Source organism: Macrotis lagotis, chromosome 1 (genome assembly GCF_037893015.1).
Source record: "Macrotis lagotis isolate mMagLag1 chromosome 1, bilby.v1.9.chrom.fasta, whole genome shotgun sequence".
Taxonomy (NCBI): domain Eukaryota; kingdom Metazoa; phylum Chordata; class Mammalia; order Peramelemorphia; family Peramelidae; genus Macrotis; species Macrotis lagotis.
In genome coordinates this window covers 228,413,896-228,436,650 of record NC_133658.1, presented here as the reverse complement: position 1 = coordinate 228,436,650, position 22,755 = coordinate 228,413,896, and the positions used below count along the sequence as shown (strand labels likewise).

General features: G+C 38.6%; 1 protein-coding gene and 1 long non-coding RNA gene across 2 annotated transcripts in view; one reads left to right on the top strand and one right to left on the bottom strand.

Annotated features, from left to right (window-relative positions):
- Window positions 1-22,755, top strand: part of LOC141504613 (polycystin-1-like protein 2) — a 157,984-nt gene that overhangs the window by 35,573 nt on the left and 99,656 nt on the right. Inside the window, 8 exon segments of the mRNA XM_074209734.1 lie at window positions 2,321-2,497; window positions 7,876-8,021; window positions 8,936-9,130; window positions 11,030-11,155; window positions 16,083-16,271; window positions 16,837-16,955; window positions 17,151-17,277; window positions 21,651-21,782. Of these exon segments, the coding sequence (XP_074065835.1) occupies window positions 2,321-2,497; window positions 7,876-8,021; window positions 8,936-9,130; window positions 11,030-11,155; window positions 16,083-16,271; window positions 16,837-16,955; window positions 17,151-17,277; window positions 21,651-21,782 (1,211 nt within the window).
- The window catches only part of LOC141504615 (uncharacterized), a 37,330-nt gene continuing 36,109 nt past the window's right edge, over window positions 21,535-22,755 (bottom strand). The window contains exon 3 of the long non-coding RNA XR_012473429.1: window positions 21,535-21,764. This is a non-coding gene — a long non-coding RNA (uncharacterized LOC141504615). The remainder of the gene's footprint in view (window positions 21,765-22,755) is intronic.

The window sequence follows — 22,755 nt, the reverse complement described above, 5'->3', positions numbered from 1 at the left end:
TACTAATAGCAACAAAAACAAGTCAATATAGTCCATTAAGATTTTAAAATTTCTTTCCTCATGAGAATCTTATAAAAATGATAATATGATGAAATTGAGTCTCAGAACAGTTAAGAGTCAAGTAACTACTTTGGAGGTAGGCTAAATAGTAAAACCATTCGATTTTCAAGTCAGAAAACCTTTGCTCACATCTTGATTCTGTCTCTTGCTACCTCTGTGATCTTTGACAAGTCACATAACCTCTGAATCTTAGATTCCTCATCTGTAAAATGAAGGATTGAATGGCTTCTAAGTAATCCATGATCCCAGGGCTTTTCACCTGTCACCTATAAAATAAGGGGGCTTGACCTTTAAATGTCCTTTTCCCCTCTAAATTCTATTCTAAATCAGTTGTCCAGTATCTTACAGCTAGTATCACAAGTTTGCTGATTCCAAATTGATTACCATTTTTACTATATCACATAACCTATATAAATTGAGGAATGATGATCTTCTTTACAAAGGAGTTTCTTCAATTTATTAAATAAGCATTTCCTCCCAAAAGCACATCTTTTACATACAAGGAACATTGATTAAAAACCCTGTTTCTCCCCATCAGCCAAGAGCCTCCTTTTGGAGTTCCCATCCTTTCATCTGGGACTTTTTGCTTTCCCTACAAGGACCTTGTATGTACACAGTCACCAATGACTCCCCCTCAGAGCCATAGCTTTGGTCCAGTTCCACATCTAGACTCCAATATTTGCTCCTCTTCTAGGTTCACTCATTTATAATACAGGAACATTTCTCTTTAAGCAAACCCAATTTGTAAAGATCTGGGTTTGCAAACTATAATAACAGATAGCAGCTAACAACAGCTTGTATTTCTATTGTACTTTAAGGCTTACAAAAAACATTGAATAGAGGTAATTCAGGAGAATCAAGCTACCTTAAGCTAAAGTTGGTACTTGGGTAAAGTGCACGATAGGAATGGGATCCAGGAAGATGGTTTAAAAATAATTATACTTTAACATTTAGTTTTGCAAATTTTGAGTTCCCAGTGGCCACCTTCCTCCAACCCTTGCCATCTTTATTGAAAAGGCAAACAATAATTATAGCAATTATATTGCAAAATATATGTTCATATTAGCCATATTGTTTAAAAAAAGACCAAAGAATTAAGTGAAAAAAAGGATGCTTTACTTTGTATTCAGAATTAATCAATTCTCTCTCTAGATGTAGACAGGTTTTTTTTTCCTTTGGAATTCCTTTGAAATTGTATTGAATCACTGTATTGATTAAAATAGCTGTCTTTCATAGCTGATCATTATACTAGTGCTGTTATCATGTACAGTGATCTGGTTCTACTCACTTCATTCTGTATCAGTTCTTCACCAGGTTTTTCTAAACCCATCCCTCATTTTTTATAGCATAAAAAGTGTTGTATTCAATTGTATAACACAATTAGCTCAGTCATTCCCCAATTGATGGGCATCTCCTCAATTTCTAGTTCTTTGCCTCAACAAAGAGGCTGCTATAAATATTTTTGAGCAGGTAAGTTCTTTTTCAATGATCTCTTTTATTTATTTTTGACCAGGTAATTTGGGTTAAGTGACATACTTGTCACACAGCTAGTAAGTAAGTGTCAAGTGTCTGAGGCTGGATTTAAACTCAGGTCCTCCTGATTCGAGGGCTTGTGCTTTATCCACTGTACTGCCTAGTTAACCCCTTCGATCTCTTTGAAACTAATAGTGGTATTGCTGGGTTAAAGGATATGCACTATTCAATAGCCCTTTGGACCTAATTCCAAATTGCTCTACAGAAAAATTTGGACTAGTTCACAATTCCAATTATGCATTACCTACTTTTCCACATCCCTTTCAGCATTTGTCATTTACCTTTTCTTCCATGTTAGCCAATATGATATTTGTGAGGCAATACCTCAGAGTTTTAATATGCATTTCTCTCTAGATATTAAATATTGATAGCTTTCATTTCTTTTTTTGCTGAAAACTTCCTGTTCATATAGTTTTGACCATCATTAATTGTGGAATGGATCTTATTTTTTATAAATGTGACTGAATTCTCTGTATATAAGAAGTGAGACCCTTATAGAAAAATGTAAAAACTTTTTTCCCCCAATTTTCTACTGTCCTTATTTTGACTGCATTGGTTTTGTCTGTGCAAACCTTTTTTAATTTCATGTAATCAAAATTGTCCATTTACTTCCTGTGATCCTCTCTTTTGTTTGGTCATAAACTCTTTTCTTATATCTGGATTTGACAAGTTTTTCCATGTTCCCAGGGAGATGGTTTTGAAGAAGTTTCCTCTCTTTGATTTTCAGCAATGACCAAGTGGGCCTATGGAGAACAGACTTACATTGTCAGCACCCTTTATCCCCCCAAAGTTCCAGCTTGTTCTGTCATTCCAGAGCAAGGGACCATTCTGACAAGCTTTAGGATCTCCTGCAACACATCTGCAGAGCCTGGTTTGCTCATCTATTGTTTCTGCCTAAAACCAGGTGGGATCTAAGGACCTCCCTTTTCTGTTTGTTGTGCCGTGGAGACTGTCCAGAACTCTTTATATTTTTGCAGGGTCTAGTGTGAAATTTAGGAACAAATTGAACTGTCCATGTGGGGATAAAGTTTGCACTGTCAAGAATTCCCCAATGGTAGTCTAGGCTCCTATCTTTCAATTCATCTTGGAAATACTAGAAGGGTATCTTTCCACCAGTCAAAGACAGTAAAACAGAACAGAATGAACATGGGATTTAGAATCAGAAATGTTGGCCTGAAATGTTTTCTACCTTCTTTTCTGCTTGTGGGATATTGGGCATTGCCTCTTGGATTCAAAGTGAAAGGGGTGAATGAAATTTATGGATGGTTAGGTGGTGCAGTGAACAAAGCGCTGGACTTAGAATTGAAATACTCATCTTCATAAATTCTAATCTAGCCTCAGTTTCATGGCCTTAGGCAAGTCACTCAACCTGTTTGTCTCAGATCCTCATCTATAAAGTGAGTTGGAGAAGGAAATAGCAAACCACTCCAATAACCTTGCTTAAGAAAACCCCAAAGTGGGGTCATGAAGAGTCGGAGACAAGTGAACAATAGCTGAAATTTAAGCTTCCTTCCAATTCTAAATCCTTTTTAATTATCATTTTCTTTTTTTTATTTACAGGTAAAGATTGTTTTCAACAATCATTTTTTGTAAGATTTTAAGTTCCATATTTTTCTCCCTCTCTGCCTTCCCCCCCACCTTTGACAGTGAATAATCTGATATAGTTTATATATATGTACAATTATGTTAAGCATATTTCCATATTACTCATGTTGTGAAAGAAGAATCAGAACAAAAGGGAGAAAAGCATAAAAAAGAAAAACATAAAACTAATTTTAAAAATTGAAAATAGTATGTTTTGGATTGTATTCAGACTCCATAGTTCTTTCTTTAGATATGGATGGTATTTTTCAATACAAGTCTTATAGAATTGTCTTTGATCATTGTGCTACTGAGAAGAGCTAAGTCTATCATAGTTGATCATCACACATTCTCCTGGTTCTGCTCACTTCATTCAGCATCAGTTTACTTGTTTGTCTCTTTTTTCCTACTGAGATTTCCCTTCGCAGAAGAAGGTTCCCTTACCACTAGTATAAAGAAAATATAGGGCAGAAGAAAGATAGAGAAGGATCTTAGCTTTCCAAGCCCACATATATTCACCTACACAATGTCTACCTAAGAGCAGGAACAAATATGAGATTGGGAATTAGGTCAAGGTTTTTTTTCTTATTTGTCTCGACTATCCAATTCATGATAACTTTGACTGGGACTGAGGAATTTGAATGAAATTTGGGACCAGTAAAAGCGTAACTCCTAATTATCAGTCTGAGGCTGACTGACAATTTAATCCTTGTATCAGAGACTCTTTCCTAATTCAAAGAACCTAGTTAAATTTTGGGGAAGAAAGGAAGCACTATTTAACAAGTGTCTACAATGTGCTGGACACTAAGCTAAGCACTTTATAAATATAATATTATTTGATCTTCACAACCACCCTGGGAAGTAGGTGCTATTTTGATTCCCATTTTACAATTGAGGAAACTGAAGTAGACAAAAGTTAAGTGACTCGTTTAGTGTTACAGAGCTACTAAATGTCTGAGGTTGGATTTGAACCCAGCTCTTTAGTACCCTGTCTATTGTGTCACTTGTTCTCTAGTTCACTGACCATATTCAAGTCATACCTGTGATCAATAGTATCTAGTATTAGTATCTAGCATATTATTTTAATATTTTATTAATATTATAACTTCACAAACAAAATTTTGTTTTGATTTAATTTTCTTAATTAAAATATTATTAAATATTTTATTTTAGTTACTTAGAAGTGCTTAGTATGGTGCCTCACTCACAGTAGACAAGTAGTGAACTGCATTGCTGTATTGGGAGAAGGGACCACTACCAGAGATTAATAATGCGTATTGATGATTGAGTTGACTCAAAAACTTCTAAGCATGTATGAGGTCAAGACAGAGACCTCCCCAAAGCTGATGAGGCCAAGGTTTGTGCCTTAATATTTGTGCTCCCCTCAGGGACCCCTTTGTATTTTATTGCTCTTTCCTCAACAACTTCTTATTATGAATCACTAGTCACCTCTCTGTCCTCTTGCCTCCTAGGACCACCATCCTCTTAAACTTGGCTTCTTTCTAATTCTAAGCCCAGCTGCTTTGCTGACTTCCTCAGTCTCTCCTTTTCCTCTTATTCTACTGTTCTCTAGCAAATGATGTTAATTATCTTCCCCAGGGGACCAACTTTTTAGTTACTGGCCCATATAGACCCATCACACTAGAGCTCCTTCCTCCCTCAAATATCTCAAAACCTCCCCTCAGAAGTCAGCTGTCTTTGCACTCTTAAAAATCTTTATATTTCTGGATACCCACCCTTTCACATCAAATGGGTCCCTTGAGGTGCTATGGGAATAGACCCTTCTTTTACTATTCAAAAAAATGTGTATATTCAATTCCATACAGAGTGATGATGGGCCAATGCTTAGCATCCAGGCAGATTGTCTTCTGCTGATGTCACACCCACCTCAAGACTTGGAGTTTAAAGAAACATCCTCATTCTCTTCCCAAATTGAACTCAGAGAACTTGAGTGCGAACATCAGTTTCATCCCTCTACACTGCTCTGGGCCTCCATTTGCTCAGTTGAAAATGAGGTATCTCATAGACATCTCAAACTCAATGTGTCCAAAACAAAACTCATATTTTCCCCTAAATCCACCAATTCTGTTGAGGGCACCACCGTTCTTCACTCTCTGAAGTTTTCAACCTTGACAATATTCACTCTCTTTCCTTCCTGTCTTGTCTTTCTCCCCTCCTTTCTCTTGCTCCCCACATTTTCCCCTCTATTCTCCTCCTCCTCTCTCCCACCCAAGTGTTACCAGATCACCTTATCTTCATCACCTCTAACCTGGACTATCAGAGTATGGGCTATCAAAAGTAGAACCAGCCTTCTTAAAACAGAGCATTCCATCTCCTATCTCTCTGTGCCTTTTCATTCTTTACCTCTGCCTCAAAGAAAATCCATTATTTATTTCTAGACTGAGCTCAAGTCCTACCTTCTACATGAAACCTTTCTTATCCCTTCTATTGCTGGTGTCATTTCTTTCTAAATTATCACATATTATATATATATATATATATATATATATATATATATATATATATGCATATATATATATACATATATATATGCATATATATATATATATATATATGCTTAAATTTATACTGTATTCTTGAATTTATTTTATGCATACATATGATCTTCCCCAGTAGAATAAAGGCTCTTTGAGGCAGGGACAGTTTCATTTTAGTCTCTGTATTCTAAGTGCCTAATACAGTATCTGGCTCTTGATTATGATGTTTGTCCTTCCTTCTTGAAGACCATAACATCAGGGAGGTGATGTCATGGCTTGCACATGAATTGGATTTGAGTGAGGAGGTATTGTGCTAAGTCACCAGACTCACTTTCTCCTCTAGAGCATCTGGGTCCAGGAGATGGATATGAATCAAGACTATTGGAGCTGGCCCAGGATGTGAGGCAATCAGGGTTAAATGACTTACCCAAGCTAGTAAATGTCAAGTGTCTGAGGCTCAATTTGAACTCAGGTCCTCCCGACTCCAAGGCTAGTGCTCTATCCACCTACTTAATAAATGCTTATTAATGGACAGAAGAGACACAGCATGGCCCAATGGATAGGAAGTTGGCTTTGGAGTCAGAAAGATCTAGGTTCCAGTTTAATCTTGGAAAAATCTTGGCTTTGTGATCTTCACACTATAAATTTTAGAGCAAGTAGTGAACTGCATTACTGTATTGGGGGAAGGAGTGTCCATTACCAAAGAAACACAGGCCCAAGTGTTAAAATGACATTAAAAGAAAAAGACAATCATACAAGATGGGTGGGCATAGATAGGTTGTGATTTTATGGAACATTCACATCAATGAAATGATTCTCCTCATCTCTCTTTAGGACTCTGGGCTCTCTTTTGAATTTTAGCTCAAATATCAGTACACAAGAGGCATTCCTTCATTCCTTTGTTACAGAGAGATAGAGGCTAGGTATAAAATGATACGACTCATGTCATAGACTCTAGACTGAGAAGGGAGATTAAGTGACATCTAAGGTCATGCAGGTAGCAAATAAAAAAAGTGGGATTTGAACTTGGATCTTCAGACTTAAAAGCCAATGATCTTTTCCCATACCATACTATCTCTTAAAGAGATAAGTCTTAAAATGGCTATAAAATCCCTAAGATCACTTCTAACTCTAAATCTATGATCCTGTGATCCCATCTTGCCCTAAGGGAAGTTAGGTTGAATTTTTCAAATATTCTCTTCCTCCTCATCCTGGATTCTTCTGGAGAGAAAATTTGCACAAGAATGAATGGATGAAGGTGGTGGAGACAATGAAATTAGCTGCTCCTGGCATGGTTTGCACTAGAGAAAAGGAAATTTTATTGTCATTGGATCATAGATATAGCTAAAAGGAATATGGTTTTAGAGCTGGAAGGAACCTTAGAGGCTACAGAGTCCAACCTGCTCGATTTTCAGATTAGGAACTGAGGTCCAAAGAGTTTAAGTGATCTGTCCAAGATCACACCAAATAAATTAGAGAGATGGAATTCTAACAGGCAAATCAGCATCTAAGCCCATTTCCATTGTTCCACATTGTCACAAGAAGCTATGACTTAAGCTCAATCATGGTTGAGATTACCATCTATAAGGTTCCTCTCATGGTTACTAACTGGGTAAAAAATCAGCATCAGAAAAGACAGGAATGTGGTGAACTCTGGGTACTATCTGCACAGACACTTCTGGTTTTCCAGATTTCCATGATGTCTTTTTTAGAGGACAGACAGTCTGACTCCAAAGGTGATAGCTATACAGATATAAAAATGAACCCTGATAAAATTTTCAAATGGGCATCACAGTAGGCTTTTTAAATAATATTTAAAATTTCCCCCTAATTATATGTAAGAACAATTTTTTTAACGTTTTTCGTTTTGAGTTCTAAATTCTATCCCTCACTCCTTCCTGTTCCCTCCCTCTCTGAGATGCTAAACATTCTGATATAGGTGCAACCATATAAAATAATTCCATATTAATCATTTTTTCCACTTAGTTTTAACAGATTTTTGTAAAATTTGTTCTGTGATAGGAGAGTCTGAAAATTATGACTGCATTTAGGAAAGGTTACAATTACACCACTAGCATTTTGTTATGTGTGTTTGTGCTTCTGTGATACATAGTGTAGGTTTCCCTACAAAAGTTTCCTATAACAAGTTTTCCAGAACTTGGAGAATGTTCTTTCCCCTGACTCTTCATCTTCATATGTTTAGATTCATGCCTCTATTGTGGTCACAAGTCAGAACTCCCATCAGTTTATCTGCCACTTGGAGAGGAAGAAAATAACTTCATTCTGAAGATCCTCATTTCTGTTGCTAATAAGGCTGGAGACACAGCCCATACTCACTTAACAGTCAAGGTAGGTAATGTCTTCTGACTCCCACTTCTTTCTTCCTTCCTCCCAAAGCAGGAAAGGACCTCATAAGTTAACATCCAATCTCATCATTTTACTTATGTATTAATTGAGGTCTAGAGAGGTTAAGTAATTTGCCCAAAGTTATATTTCTAGCAAATAATAGAACTAGAATAGGAAGGGGCAGTGTGCTATAGTGGATAGGGCTTTGGATGTGACATTATTAATTTCTCATCTTTGGTTTCCTTATTTTTTAAATGACATTAATAATTATACTTTCCTCAGATGGTTATTGTATGGATAAGTTGAGTTAATAAACTATGGAAAATGTTTTTGTGAACCTTAAAGAAATACATAAATATGAGTTATTATTTTCATTTGTAGGCCTGATTATTTGAGAACTGGGACATAGACTAATAAATTCAGAGCTGGAAAGGATCTAAGAAGTCATTGAGTCCATTAGTCTCATTTTACAATTGAGGAAAATGAAACTCCGAGATGATACATGATGAGATGAGAAAAACCCCAAAGTCCTTAACTTTAATGTGATTACAAGCTATTTGTATTCCTACCTTCCTTAAGTATCTGTTATATGACCATTTTTCCAACATGGCATATGTATCATCCTTTTGAATAGATATCAGTTTCTTATAGATTCTGAAATGTCAGCTCTTTTTATATTCTATATTCACTGCAAATAATTTCCAATGCCAATGTTTCTTAGTATGGATTTTCTTTGACTCTTACATTCTCTGTTGATTTCACATCATTGCTTTTCACTCACCCCATGCTAAATTTGCTGGGGTTTGCTATTATATTTTCTAAAAGAAAGCTCACAATTTATGGTTCTGGCCATGGAGTACAGGAGACCAGGCCACCTTTCTCTGTCTCTCCCAGTCTTGTTGATTTTTCCCATTCAGGTAGAACAAGAAGACATAATTAAGGGAAACCGGATACTCCATGAGTTGATGTCAGAGAAGATAAGCAACATACCAATAGGAAAGAACAGCAGTCTGGCACTTATCCAACTGTCTAAGTCACTGTCCTCCATCTTGAATCTGAAAGACCTGGATGAAGGCTTCCGTACACCTCCGAGAGCCAGTCCTGCACAAGAGGTCCTTGATGTAGTTTCTCTTTTGTAGGGTGGTAAAAGACAAACCCTTGGAACAGTAAACCTCTGCCAAGGCAAGGAGGAGTTAGGCTTTAGAGATATCTGACCATAGTCATGAAAAAGTTATTGAGTCATAAGACTTAAAACTGAAAGGGACTTTACAGATCATCTAGTCATCTCTCCAACTCCTCATTTGATACCAGTATAATGCCCAAAACAACAGATATTTAATAGATCCCTTTTTACTCATTCATGCATACACATAATCCCATTTTACAGATGACAACACTAAAACCACAGAAGTGATATAAATTGTCCAAGGTCACACAGGTAGCAGGAAGCAGAGGAGGAATTTAACCCAAGTTTCCTGTCCTTATGATCCTTCACATTTATGACATTTCCTCTTCCCCTTCAATAGGGCAAAACAGACTTATAGAGGGAAGGGATCTAAGAGGCTGCCTAGTTCAATGTTATAATTTGGTAAATGAAGAAAATGTTGCCTAGCAGGATAAAGTGGATTACATCCAATAGAAAGTAGCAAAAGAGTATCCTCTGCCTTCAAATGCAATTCTCTTTCCCCTGAATGAATTATGCTGCCTTCATTAAGTTAAACTTTGGGGTTATTTTCTGAATTTTTTTTCACTTTAGGATTCTCTCTTCCATTCAGGATTGTAATATATAAGTTCAACCCCATGATCTCAGGTATTAGGGAACCCTGAATGTCCTAGGTCCCTTCCCAGTGCCTGGGAAGCTATGGATCTCTTGTAGACCCTGGCATCAGGGACCCTGCAACCATACCTACTAGGATGAGCTCAGGGTTCCTCAAAAGAATGCAAAGAAAAGAGCTTCCTTCTAGGTCATATCAATGGTTTCCCTCACTGATAAAAGGATGGACCAACCAAAGAACTACCAGTCAGATTTGAGTCATGGGAAGAACCCTGTAATAGGGATCAGCAGGCCCAAATTCAAGATCTAGCTCTGATACCAAATCACTGAATGGCCTTAATCAAGTCTCTTCTCAGTTTTCTCAATGATAAACTTAAAGGGCTAGACTAAATGATCTCTAAAGTCTGCTCTTCCCCTACTCCAGTTCTGTTAATGTATGTTCTAAAGTTCCTTTGCGTTCTGTGTTCCAAGGGCCCTGTCAACCCCAACCTCGGATTGTCATTTCTATGACAGGGGAGTGGCAGATTTCTGGCCCATATTGGCCTACCTCAGCCCCTCTTAGCTGCTCCTCAGACCAAGTGAGGTCCCCACTAATCTAAAAGGATAGAATGAAAAATGAAGCATTAGGAAGATGCTTAAAGCCCATTTGATTCAACTGACTCTTTTTACAGGGGAGGACCCTGACGTCCAGAAAGGGACAAAGACTTTTATACACTGAATTAGAGGCAGAGTCAAGGATAGAGCTCAGGCCTTATGTCAGTGTTTTTTTTTTTATTTTATATCATGTTGCCCCTAGGAATAGAAGAAATGCTGGAAACACTCTAAGTTCAGTTCTCCTCATATTAAAAAAAACCTTGAGACTCTGAGGGTCTCCTATTTGTCCCTACACCTTTGATGGTTGAGTCTTGGAAAATAGACACAAATTTTACAACTATCTTTGATTTCTACATCTCTATCCAAAGAGTGCTATGTCTAGAGAACAGAATATATGTTTTTAAGTGAAGACAGTGAAAGTAATTATAACTAAGAGATTTGTGACAACCTTGGAGATCAGTGGAGGATCTCTGTTATTGTGAAAAGCATCAGTTCTCAAGTTTTTGCCAAAAAAGGCTTAACATATGATTTTGTAGTAATTAGTCTTAATTAGCATTTATATACAGTATACCTTAATCATTTTTTTTAATCCATCCAACAAACACTTTATTAACTCTTTGTAACTTCTTTTTTCCACTTTAAGATTAGAGAGCTCATGTTGAGGACCCTAGCTTCTATTCCTGATGACGAAATGCAGTTGACCCTGGGAATGGCAGAGGCCCTGAAGGATGTCACCTTCCGCCATGAAGAGCTCTCCCCTTCAGCCCAGGTCAGCAGCATCCCAACTCCCACCCTGTCCTCTACCCTTCATGTATGCATACAAGGTCCTTCAGCCTATTTGGAGTCAAAGAAGCCTGGGGTCACCTTTTTCAGCCTCAGTGTTCTTTTCTATAAAATTAGGGAGTTGAACGCATTGGTATATAATATACCTTCCAACTCTACATCTATGATCCTGGCATGGTCAGAATTTAATCCCAGAGATAATTAAAATTTCTTTTTGTGTTCTTGTGGATCTTATGACTTTTTATGAATGAAATTTGTATTACTATTTTGTTTAAAGTATTATCATTTCTTAAAGCAAAGGACAGTTGATTTGTAACTTTGATTCTGTGACTTTGTAAGCAGTTAGGGTTCCTAGATTTTTTAGGACAGTCGCAAGGTTGGCACAGTGCAGTGAGACTCCAGTTTGAATCTCACGTTTACAAATGATTCCTTGGCAAATTAACCTCACTATGCCACAGTTACTAGTCTGTAAAGTAGGAATGAAAACTCTTTCACTCTCTTCTACCCAGGGTTGAAGGGAATATGTTCACACCCATGTCCTCAGGTATTAGGGGTCTCTGGGTGTCCTGGTTCCTTCCCTCTTGACACAGCAGTGCCTGGGAAGCTGTGGACCCAGAAAGCATTTTTATAAACCTGTTAAATGCTGTTAATGTCATTTTCTTGATGCATGTTGAATTTCCTCAAGTTGTTTTTTTTTTTTTCCCTTTGTAATGAGTGAGAGACATCTGTGCTTCTGGATATCCAAGAACTTCATATAAATCAGATCTCTTGGTGATTACCTAAGTTCACTTAGTCTAATAGTTCTCAAAATGTGAACAGGTTCTCCTGGGAGTGCCCAAGACCCTTTCAAGGGATCCAAGAGATCAAAACTATTTTTCATAATGATACTAAGATGTTTTCTAATATCATAAACATTGATAGATATAACCCATATAAATGAAAGTTCTTGGCAGGGGTGGATCCTCAATAATTTTTAAGAATATAAAACAGTCCTAAGATAAAAGAAAGTTTGAGAATTATTAATCTAGACCAATCTAGATCTCACAACCACCTTAGAAGGGAGGAGGTGCTGTTATTACAGTTTAGGAAACTGAAGTAGAGGATAAGTGACTTGCTCAGGTTCACACAGCTAGTAAGCAATCTGACACCACATTTAAACACAGTCATATGCTAGGCATAACAAGCATTTTTTCATACTTAGGGCAAGCAGTCTAAAATTGGATTGGGGTGGGGGAAATAGGAAGAGACCTTAGCACAGAGTAAAAGCATTGAGGGAAATCTGTCCTGGAATAAGGGAATGGGGAGAGGGAGCAGTCATGGAGAGGAAGCGGCGGTAGTTCCTATTTTAACTAATGATTCTTAACTGGGTACTATAAGCAGGTTAGCTAGGTGGAACAGTGGAGATAGAGTACTAGACCTGGAGTCAGGAAGACTCATCTTCCTATCTGGCCTCAGACACTTCCTACCTGTGTGACCCTGGGCAAGTCATTTAGCCCGGTTTACCTCAGTTTCATCATCTATAAAATGAGCTGGAGAAGGAAATGTTAAATCTTTTGCCAAGAAAGCCCTAAATGGAATCCGAGGAGATGGACACAACTGAAAATGACTGAACAATAAAAGGTACTAAACAATTGTATTTATCTGCTGAAAGTGTGTTGTTATGGTAATCACCTTCTAAATTTAAGGGTACCTTAGCACAGAAGAAGTAACCCACCCAAAGATAGGAAATGATCCTGGATACTGAAATTCTCCTCTCTAGAAACAATCTCCTTTTCTTCTATTTTTCTCCATTTCCTTCTTCCCATAGTTGTTTTCCACCATTATTGTGACTTTTAGACTTTTTTATACCTTCATGTTTTCTCAGCTCAGTCAAGCCTATAGTCAATGATTTTAACAAATCATCCTCTTCCACCTTTGATTCCCTTGCTTCCTTGATCCTTCATCATTCCTGCCTTTGCTAGATTTCTGCCTCTAAATAAGCTCACTTGTCTGCCTCCTCTGTTCTTACCCCCAAATCACAAAACCACACTGAATGACTTCTCTGCAAATTTATATTATTTAATCTTAATAAGGACCTTGTTGGCATGCAACATTCCCACATTGATTTTCAGTGCCCCCCCCTTCTTCCCTACTAGATGATAAACTTCTTGAGAGCAAAGATTGGATTTTATCTAAACTTTGTCTCTCCCTAAGACCTAGTTCATAGCCAACACTTGATAATAATGACAATTATAATAATGGAGGCAACTACGTGATGCAAGGAATAGGGCACTAAGTCAGAGTCAGAGGGACTCAGAGTTTAAATATGGCATTGGATTTTTCCTAGCTATATGATCCCAGGCAAGTCATTTAAATTCTGTCTGCCTCAGTTTCTTCAGCTGTAAAATAAGGGTAATATCAGCACCCACTCTACAGAGTTATTATAAATATCAAATTAAATAATATTTGCAAAGAACTTATCAGTTTCTAGCACATGGTAGGTTATTTGCCTCCCACTAAATAAATGTTGGTTAAATTAAATCAAGCTGAAGTAGCTACAGTAAAGTCATAATCAAGTTAATGGCAAAAATACTCTTAGCAATCAGAGCCTTCCATCTCACCAGGCTAGGTAGGGAAACTGTCAAGATATAGTGGAATAAGAGAAAGTTGGCTTCAGGATAACTGAAGGGACTTGGTTGAGACTTTGAAGATTTTTGAATGATGAAGATAGGAGGCACCAGATAAGGATTCCAAGGATACCTTCCCCTCTTTAGAAGGTGGGGAAGGGGGCCCTTGTGAAAGACTGAGTCAGCCTCTTCAGGGAAAGAGTAATTTCCTTGTTTGTACCCCTCAAAGTATTGTGAGGCTGAGGTGCTACATAGCCTTTCCTACATTCCAGGGCATAAATATAGGAACACCTTCAGAAACCATTTTGTCCAATCTTTTCTTTTACAGTTGAGGAAATTAAGACCCCAAAAAGGTGAATAGTGGGTTTCTCAATGTCATACAGGCATTAAGTCAAAGAACCAGGTCTCCTGGCTTCAAACTCAGAACTCTTTCTAAGCAACTAATCTTAGGAATGGCATTTAGAGGACAAAGTTCAGAAAGGACCACCAGACTTTTACCTGGAAGGGGTGTTAGAAATCATTCCACCCACCTCCTCCATTTTATAGAGGCAGAAATCAAGCAAAATAAAATGACTTTTTTTTTGATCATACAGCTAGCAATGATCAGATCTTGAATTTGAATCCAGGACCTTTGACTCCAAATTCAATATTCTTTACACAAAAGTCACACAGCCATTAAAGAATATGTACTGAGAGGGTTTCAGGGTTAGAGACTGAGAGCTGGAAGTGATTTTAGAAGACACCTAGTTGAATCCCATCATTTTATAGATGGAGAAACTGAGGCTCAGAGACATTGACTTGACAAGGGTCAGATCAGTAGATAGTACATCACATACACACACATTTTGAGATGGAGCAGTTGAATCTACCACATGTAAAAAATATTCCTGTGCTTCTTGGTTCTGCTTTCCCTTCTCAAGCAGCTTAGTCTTCCAGGCTCATGGGGAGGGCCCTGATGAATGCCAGTTACTTTGCTTAAGTGGATGCTCTCTTATCCTCCCACATTTGCTCCTGGTAGGTGCCAGGCTTTCTCATGCTCTCCTATAGGCCTGTTCTCTCCTATTTAGGGATGCATTAGTTTAGGATTAGAAAAAGAGATGAGGCAAACTTGTGGAGGGGGGTAGGCACAATAGTGACCAGTTTTACTGGTATATAGTCATGGATGTAGGGTCTGGAGGGTCTGACCTTCAAGCAATCTAACCTGCATGGTCTGGCCTTTATTTGGAAATATTTAACAGCAGTGTCTAAATAGCAAATGTTTATTAAGCAAAACCTTGCACTGGGCAGCATGAGGGATACAAAAATAAAGTCAGTTCAACAAACATTTATTAAGTGGTTTCCATGCTCATTGCTCTGTTCTTGTAGCTGGGGATATTTGACAGAAGGCAGGCCCTGGACTTACTTGTGATTTCCTTGACACAGGAATCACCTAATGTGGAAAGTTTCCTTCCATTGATGCATATCAGTGACTCATCTATAACTCAGTCTTTGAGAGTAGCTTGGGACCTTGAGCACTAAGTGACTTGCTCATGGTTACCTATGTCAGAGGCAATGTTTGAACCCTGGTCTTGCTTACTCCAAGGGAGCCTTTTATCTACTCTGAAGTTGTAAATACAAAAATTAAATCAGAGTCCTTCCCTCAAGTAGCTGGTAGTCTCATGGATAGGGCAGAGGGGACTGGTTACTGGAAGGGGAAGACATAATAAGGAACATAAAATAGTATGGTGGGGCGGCTAGGTGGCACAGTGGATAAAGCACCGGCTCTGGATTCAGGAGTACTTGGGTTCAAATCCGGTCTCAGACACTTAATAATTACCTAGCTGTGTGGCCTTGGGCAAGCCACTTAACCCCATTTGCCTTGCAAAAAAACCTAAAAAAAATAGTATGGTGAAGTGGAATAAAAGAAGGGGGGAAGAACAGATTTAGATAAAGTTCCCTAGAAAAATTTGAGAATGAGAGAGCCCTTTTGACTGTAGAAATCAGGGAAAGTTTGATGGTAGTGATAGCTTTTCAGCTGGGTCTTGATAGAAGAGAAGGATTTCAACAGGTTGAGAAAGGGCAGTGTGGTTCCTATCCTTATAGACAGTGGGAGAGATATGACACACACATGTAATTATAATACAAGTCAAACCAATCAAAATTCTAGTCAGGTCCTACAGAATATCCTCATTTAAGCATTACAAGTTCCTGTGGTGTGGAGGAGATGATGCTCGTGGCTTACCACTGGAATGCTATATCCTTGGGGTCAGTCAACTTTTGCTTAATTCTGTCCTCAACTAACTTTCCCTTTCCTTTTTGGGCAACCAGCTGGTGGCCAGCCATGTGCTTTGGAATGTCAGCAAGTCTCTGGCAATAGGAATGTCTAGCCCTGAGGATGACACTGTCATGCAGAAGCACCAGATGATGGCCATGCACCTATTTCATGCAGTGGGAAATGTACTTGAAGCATCGAAGAGTCAGGAGCCTCAGGAGCCACTGGGCTCTGATACCAACCAGGTCATTGTCATGGAAAAAGGCATTGTCTTTCATAGATACCTGACAGGATTTGTGGGAAGGTTTCTGAAGATGGGACAAGCTGGGAAGCACAGTTACTCAGAACACAACACTAGTTCTGTGGTGGCATCATTCAATTATGGGCTAGGCATTGTACTAAATGTGGAGGATGCAGAAAAAGGCAAAAGACAGCTCCTTCTCTCAAGAAGCTCGCAGTCTAAAGGGAGAGATAACAAGTTACATACAGGATAAATTAGAGATAATCATCAGAGTGGAGGCACCAGTTTTCAGTGGGGTTCAGGATGAGATGCCAGTGGATACACTCGTTGTCAACAGGGAACTGTTGGGGACAGTGAGACCATCTTACTGCTCCTCCTTGTTAAAATATCCGTAAACTATCCTTTTCACTCCTGTGGGAGACATGCTTGACCAAGTCTAGCCTAAACCAGAGGGGAGAATGGACTTCCTTTTGTGAACCATTCTGTATTTCTATACTACATGTCTTGTAGTAGAGAAATCTGAGCCTAGGATGAACAGATGGACTGACTATGCTTCCCTGTCTTGGTAGGTGATTGCACAGTTGCTCAGTACCTTGGAGAATCTACAGAGTGCCCTCTTACTGGGAAGACCTCCTAGAGAACATCCCACCATGCTGAGTGTACCCACCATCTCCATGTATATCAACAGGTAATGGCAAGTTCTCAGTATCCTCAGGAAAGGCCTTGGTCCTTCACTGGGAGCCTTTTATTGACCAAAAGACTATTGGGAGTTTAGTGGAAAGGTTGCTGGGTTTGTAGTGAAAGGATTTAGGGATAAGTATTCATCTAATTTTGATTTTCCTCTTCTCTCTCGCTGGGGATTGTTTTCTTTCATTGAGATCAGGGTGCAGCCACAAGATCTAGATGGTGCTTCCTTTCATCTCAACCTGAGCAATTCTGCTGTCTTCACAATGCCCAGTATTGCCTCCCTCGACTTCTTGGGGGATGATAATGAACCTGTGGACATAAGGGTGAGTGTTCACAGACCTGCCTTGAAGATTCTAATATCTCAGATTCCTTCCATGTTTCTATTCTGTGTTACCCTACATGAAAATGACTAGGGAGAAGTGGTTTTCCAGGTATCCTTGTTAGATAGATGCTGGGAAGAGTCTCTTTTTGAAGCCTCACTTTGTTCATTGGTAGAATGGAGAAAATAATCTTTGCATTACCTACTTCAAATTGTTTGAGGATCATATTGTATGTAAAATATTTTGCAAACCTTAAAATACTAAGAAATATCAACAGGTCCTGTCTCTGCCACTTACTATTTGCATTACTGTGGGCAATTCATTTAACCTTTCTGAAACTCAGTTTCTTTGTCTACAAAATGAAAGAGCTAGACCAGATAATCTTTAGTTGGAAGTCCAAAGTCACTATTATTTATTCATTCATTTAAAAAGGTAAACTTCAATTAGTCCTTTTAAGAAAAATAACAAGAATTCAAAAAATTTAAAAAAAATTACTGGAAGAGATCAAGCTGGAATGAAAAAAGAAATAATCTATAAACTCTACTTAGCCCTAGAAAGCAGAATTAGGAAGCTACAGTAAGGCAAAATTAGGCTTGATTAAGGAAAATTATCTAGCAGATATAGTTATCCAAAAAATGAATTGAGCTGCTTCCTCCCATCTCCACCCATACCTACTTCTCTTTCCCAACTGGAGGATTTCAAGCAAGGGCTGACTGACTGCTTGCCAGTAATGGTAAGGATTGGACTATAAGGCCTCTGAAATAGTTCCCAACTCTGAGATTCTGTGATTCAGTGCTTTCTTTGACTTGAGGGCTCAGGAAAGTTGATAATAGAAAATAAGTCACTGGGATCACCCAAGGCATCAAAATTGATGTATACTTACTTAGTTTTTATCTCACTCCCCATAGTTCTGAATCTGGGCGTCTCCCTCCCACATTTGTCTCACAGGTGGCAGTGTTGAAAGCCAGTATTGTATGTGTGCTACACACCCCATTCCTTTCCTTATTGTAACCTGCTACTCTTCACTGGACCTTCTTTCTTGCTTTCCCCCCTTCCTTCTCCCTCCCAACAATTCTTTTCCAATCCTATAACCCTGATCCAAGATATTAATCCAGCCCAGCCCAGATTGCCTGGGTGGCAATATGGTCATGGTATGAGAGGAGAGCTACATACTAGGAGCTAAGAGGTTTGGGTTTAAGTCATGCCTTTGTCACCATAGAAGTATGTTCTCAGGTAAATCATTTTCTCTCTCTTGTGCCTCAGTGTTTTCATCTGTAAAAGAGGGGGTTTGAACTAAAATGGTCTATAAGACTCTAATATTCTAATAACGCATGAATCAGCAGATTCCAAAGGAATTTTTTTTCCCTTAGAATTATATTGTTGGCTTAGGATAACTGGAGTCCCATTCATTCTTTTTTTAATTAATTTTTATTAAAGATATTATTTGAGTTTTACAATTTTCCCCCCAATCTTACTTCCCTCCCCCCCACCTCCCCCATGGAAAGCAATCTGTCAGTCTTTACTTTGTTTCCATGTTGTACCTTGATCCAAATTGGGTGTGATGAGAGAGAAATTATATCCTTAGAGAAGAGACAAGAATTCTAAGAAGTAACAAGATCAGACAATAAGATATCTGTTTTTTTCTAAATTAAAGGGAATAGTCCTTGAACTTTGTTCAAACTCCACAGTTCCTTAACTGGATACAGATGGCACTCTCCTTTGCATGCAGACAGTCCGAAATTGCTCCCGCTTGTTGCACTGATGGAATGAGCAAGTCCTTCAAGGCTAATCATCACTCCCATGCTGCTGTTACGGTATACAGTGTTTTTCTGGTTCTGCTCATCTCACCCATTCACTCTTAACTGAGAGATCAAGGCCCACCTTTTTAGTGACAGATGTTCATGGTGGCCTCTTAAAAGTTGCAATGGGTTGCCCTTTATTTGTAGACTTCCAAATAGATTGAATAAGCATATTCTAGATTAAGAAAGTTCTGTTGAGGTAATATTGGTTGAACTAACTTAGCTCTGATCCCTTCTAACTCTGTTCCCAGTCTAACTCTGACTTCCCACAATTCCTCCAAGTGTTATTATGACATACAGACATGGCTAAAAGGAGGGCTGGAATGGAATGGAGATCTGGGAAGCATTGGCTTCCTTATAAAATTATCATTCATCATCTGGATGACTTTGGATCACTCTTCCCTCTTTTACCCCAGTGTCTTTTCTCTGCATGCATTCATCCTGAATTTGATGTCCTTTAATCTGGACCATGCTCACCCATGGTCCACCCTCCCCTACCAGGATTCATTGATCTGGTCTACATGGTCAGAGGAGCCCAAGAAAGAATTGATCAGTGAGAAATCTGTCCTGGCAACAATCTCTTGTTGATTCTACCATCCATTTCTTTCATCATCTGCCTCCTACCACCTGTCCTCTCATTACTCTCGCCTCCTCCAGGTCCATTTACCCAACCCCTAATTTCCCATCCACCCACTCTCCATCTCACTCCCCAATAATAACACCTGCCGATAATTACTTCCAGTCTTAACAAAACTCATTCTTCATAGTTGTTCATTGAGAGATAACTAGCACAAATATTGTTATCCCCACTTCACAGATGAAGAAATCAAATTCCAGAGAGGGGCTTTGCCCAAGATCATAGAGCTAGTTAGGTATATATAGAACCAAGATCACCTCTTCATCACTCTTTCTATTTTAGGATACAGCCTTGTGTGTATCCTCTTCAAAATTGTGTGTTCTCTTCTGAGTCTTTTGTTCTTAGTGTGTATTTATTTAACTTACAATGTGTCAGGCTATGCACACTGGAGATTCAAAGAAAAAGACAAAAACATAGTGCTTGACCTTTAAAAGCTACCATTCTACCATCTGTATCCAGAGAAAGAATTATGGACTACCGTCAAATTAGAAGGAAAAAAGCATTATATTATTATGTAATTTTACTATCTCAAACTTTATTTTTCTTCCTTAAGGATATGATTTCTCTGTCATCACATTCAACTGAGATCAATGTATATAACATGAAACCAGTGTAAACACTAACAGAATGCCTTCTGTGGGAGGTGGGGGAGGGAAGCAAGAATAGGAGAAAAATTGTAAAACTCTTTTTTAAAAAGCTACCATTCTAACAGGAAGGCAATATAAAAACACTATACAGATACAAACATTCAGTATCAATGCAAGGTCTTGTCCTGGCTAAGGCTCTGTTTTCCTGCTCCTTCTTCCAGTCACCAGCTTCCCAATTCCATGCTAGACTAAGTTTGATACATCCAAAACCGGGAAAGAACTTCAGAAATTTCTTGCCTAGTTTTTCAGCTTCTCCCTTCTATACCACCTGTTTGCAACAATGTTGTGTTAATGCTTTCATTGGAAGCTTGGCTGCCATTTGGAAGTTTGAACATGTATCTGAGTGGACCAGGAGATGGGCCACCCAGATGCATTCCACCTTACTTGTTGACCAACCACATCTTACAATCTAGTAAGCTTCTTGGATGACCCAAGACACCAGGCCAACCTTACCCAAAGAACTCTCTACAGTGAAATTGGAAAAGAAAAAAAAAAAGAAAAGCATTAGAAGGAAAGAGATTTCCATTCCAGCCTGTGTTGGTCTGTGCAATTTTTGAATGACTAATTCTATTCTTCAGCATTTTTGGAAAGAAGACTAAATGCAAAGAATGAATGGCAAACAGATGCTTCAGGGGATGGGTCTGTCCTTACCTAATTGAATCAGGCAAAAAAACTTCTATTTGTGATGGTACCTGCTTCTAATCACAGAATTTCAAAATTGGGAAAAGATCTCATTGACCATCTGGTTAACCCATAACTAAAAAAGAATCTTCCCTCTTAACACATCCAACAAGTGGTCAGCCATTCTTTGCTTGAAGACTTCCAATGAAAGAAGAACTCTACTATCTTCCAAGGCAGCCCGCTTCATTTTTGAACAATCCAAATTGTTAGGAAGTTTTTCCTGACCTCAAACCTAATTTTTATCTCTCTGCAATTTTTACACCATTGTTCCTAGTACTGCCCACTAGGGTCAAACAAGATAATTCTAATATTTCTTGTCCCAGCCTTTCAACTATTTTAAGATAACTATCTCATACCAGCTCCAAGTCTTTCCTTCTCTAAGATAAATACTCCCAGTTCCATTATCCATTGAAGATTCAAATGTTGGTAACTCAGCATACTAGAAACATAGGGAATAAAAACATTGCCAGTGGAAGCCCCACTTGTATTCATTCACTCCTCAAATGAAGCAACAGTTGGCTTCATGTCACATCCATCATGGAATAGAGCTCTAGTCTGTTACAGTGACTACTCCCTTAGCCTAGGCCAAATATTCTTGACTTTTGGTTCTAGATGGTGAGTTTTTCTGAGAATCCCTTCCCTGCAAGTGGCAACTTTGATGTTCAAGGGAGTGTTGCAGGCCTTCATCTGACCAGCCCTGGGGGACAGCTCATCCCAGTGAGGAATCTGAAAGACAATATTGAGGTAAGTATTTGGTTCTATTTGAGCATGCTCTCTAACTTCAGGAACTTTTTTTTTTAGTTTTTGCAAGACAGTGGGGTTAAGTGGCTTGCCCAAGGCCACACAGCTAGGTAATTATTAAGTGTCTGAGACTGGATTTGAACTCAGGTACTCCTGACTCCAAGGCCGGTGCTCTATGCACTGTGCCACCTAGCTGCCCCTAACTTCAGAAACTTTAAGGAAAAAAAACCCTTTAGTCTGATTTTTCACTCAAGGTTGGAATGATGCAAAAAAAAAGGAAAAAATGCTTTGGCAGAGGTTTTCAGCAGAGGTTCTTGAGAGATAGAGATTTCAAAGAGGGACTCAAGATGGTAAGAATATGCTGTCCTGCTCCTAATGTGAGGCTTTTTTAGACTTCTTCAAAGAGTTTCCCTGGTAGATGAAAGAACACAACAGGGGAAAGCACCAGAACCAACAGTCTGGCTGGGCAGTCAGTAAATATTTATTAAGCTCCTACAATGTGCCAGGCATTATGCTATGCCCTGAGGCTATACAAAGAAAGTCAAAAGATAGTTCTGGCTCTCAAGGAGCTCAAATTTTTTTTCTCTAAACACATGGGCTTTATAATAAGAATAACTAATATCTGTATAACTCTTGGAGGTTTGCAAAGTACATTTGAGCCTCACAATAACCTTAAAAAGCAGATACTACAGGTATTATCATTTCTATTTCAAAGATGAGAAAACTGAGACTCAGAAGATACTTGCCCATGATCTCACAATTAGTTAAATGTCTGTGACAAGATTTAAACTTCTATCTTCCTGTTCCAGATGTGGAATGCAATACACTATCTCTGGGTTAATCAATAGACTTCATAGAATCTGAGGACTTAGAGCTAGAAGAGATCTGGGTGGTGCCAAATTTAGGAGGGCCTTGAAAAGTCAGGTAGTTAAGGGTTTAAATCCCTACCATTTGTAAACTAGGAGCCACTTAAGCA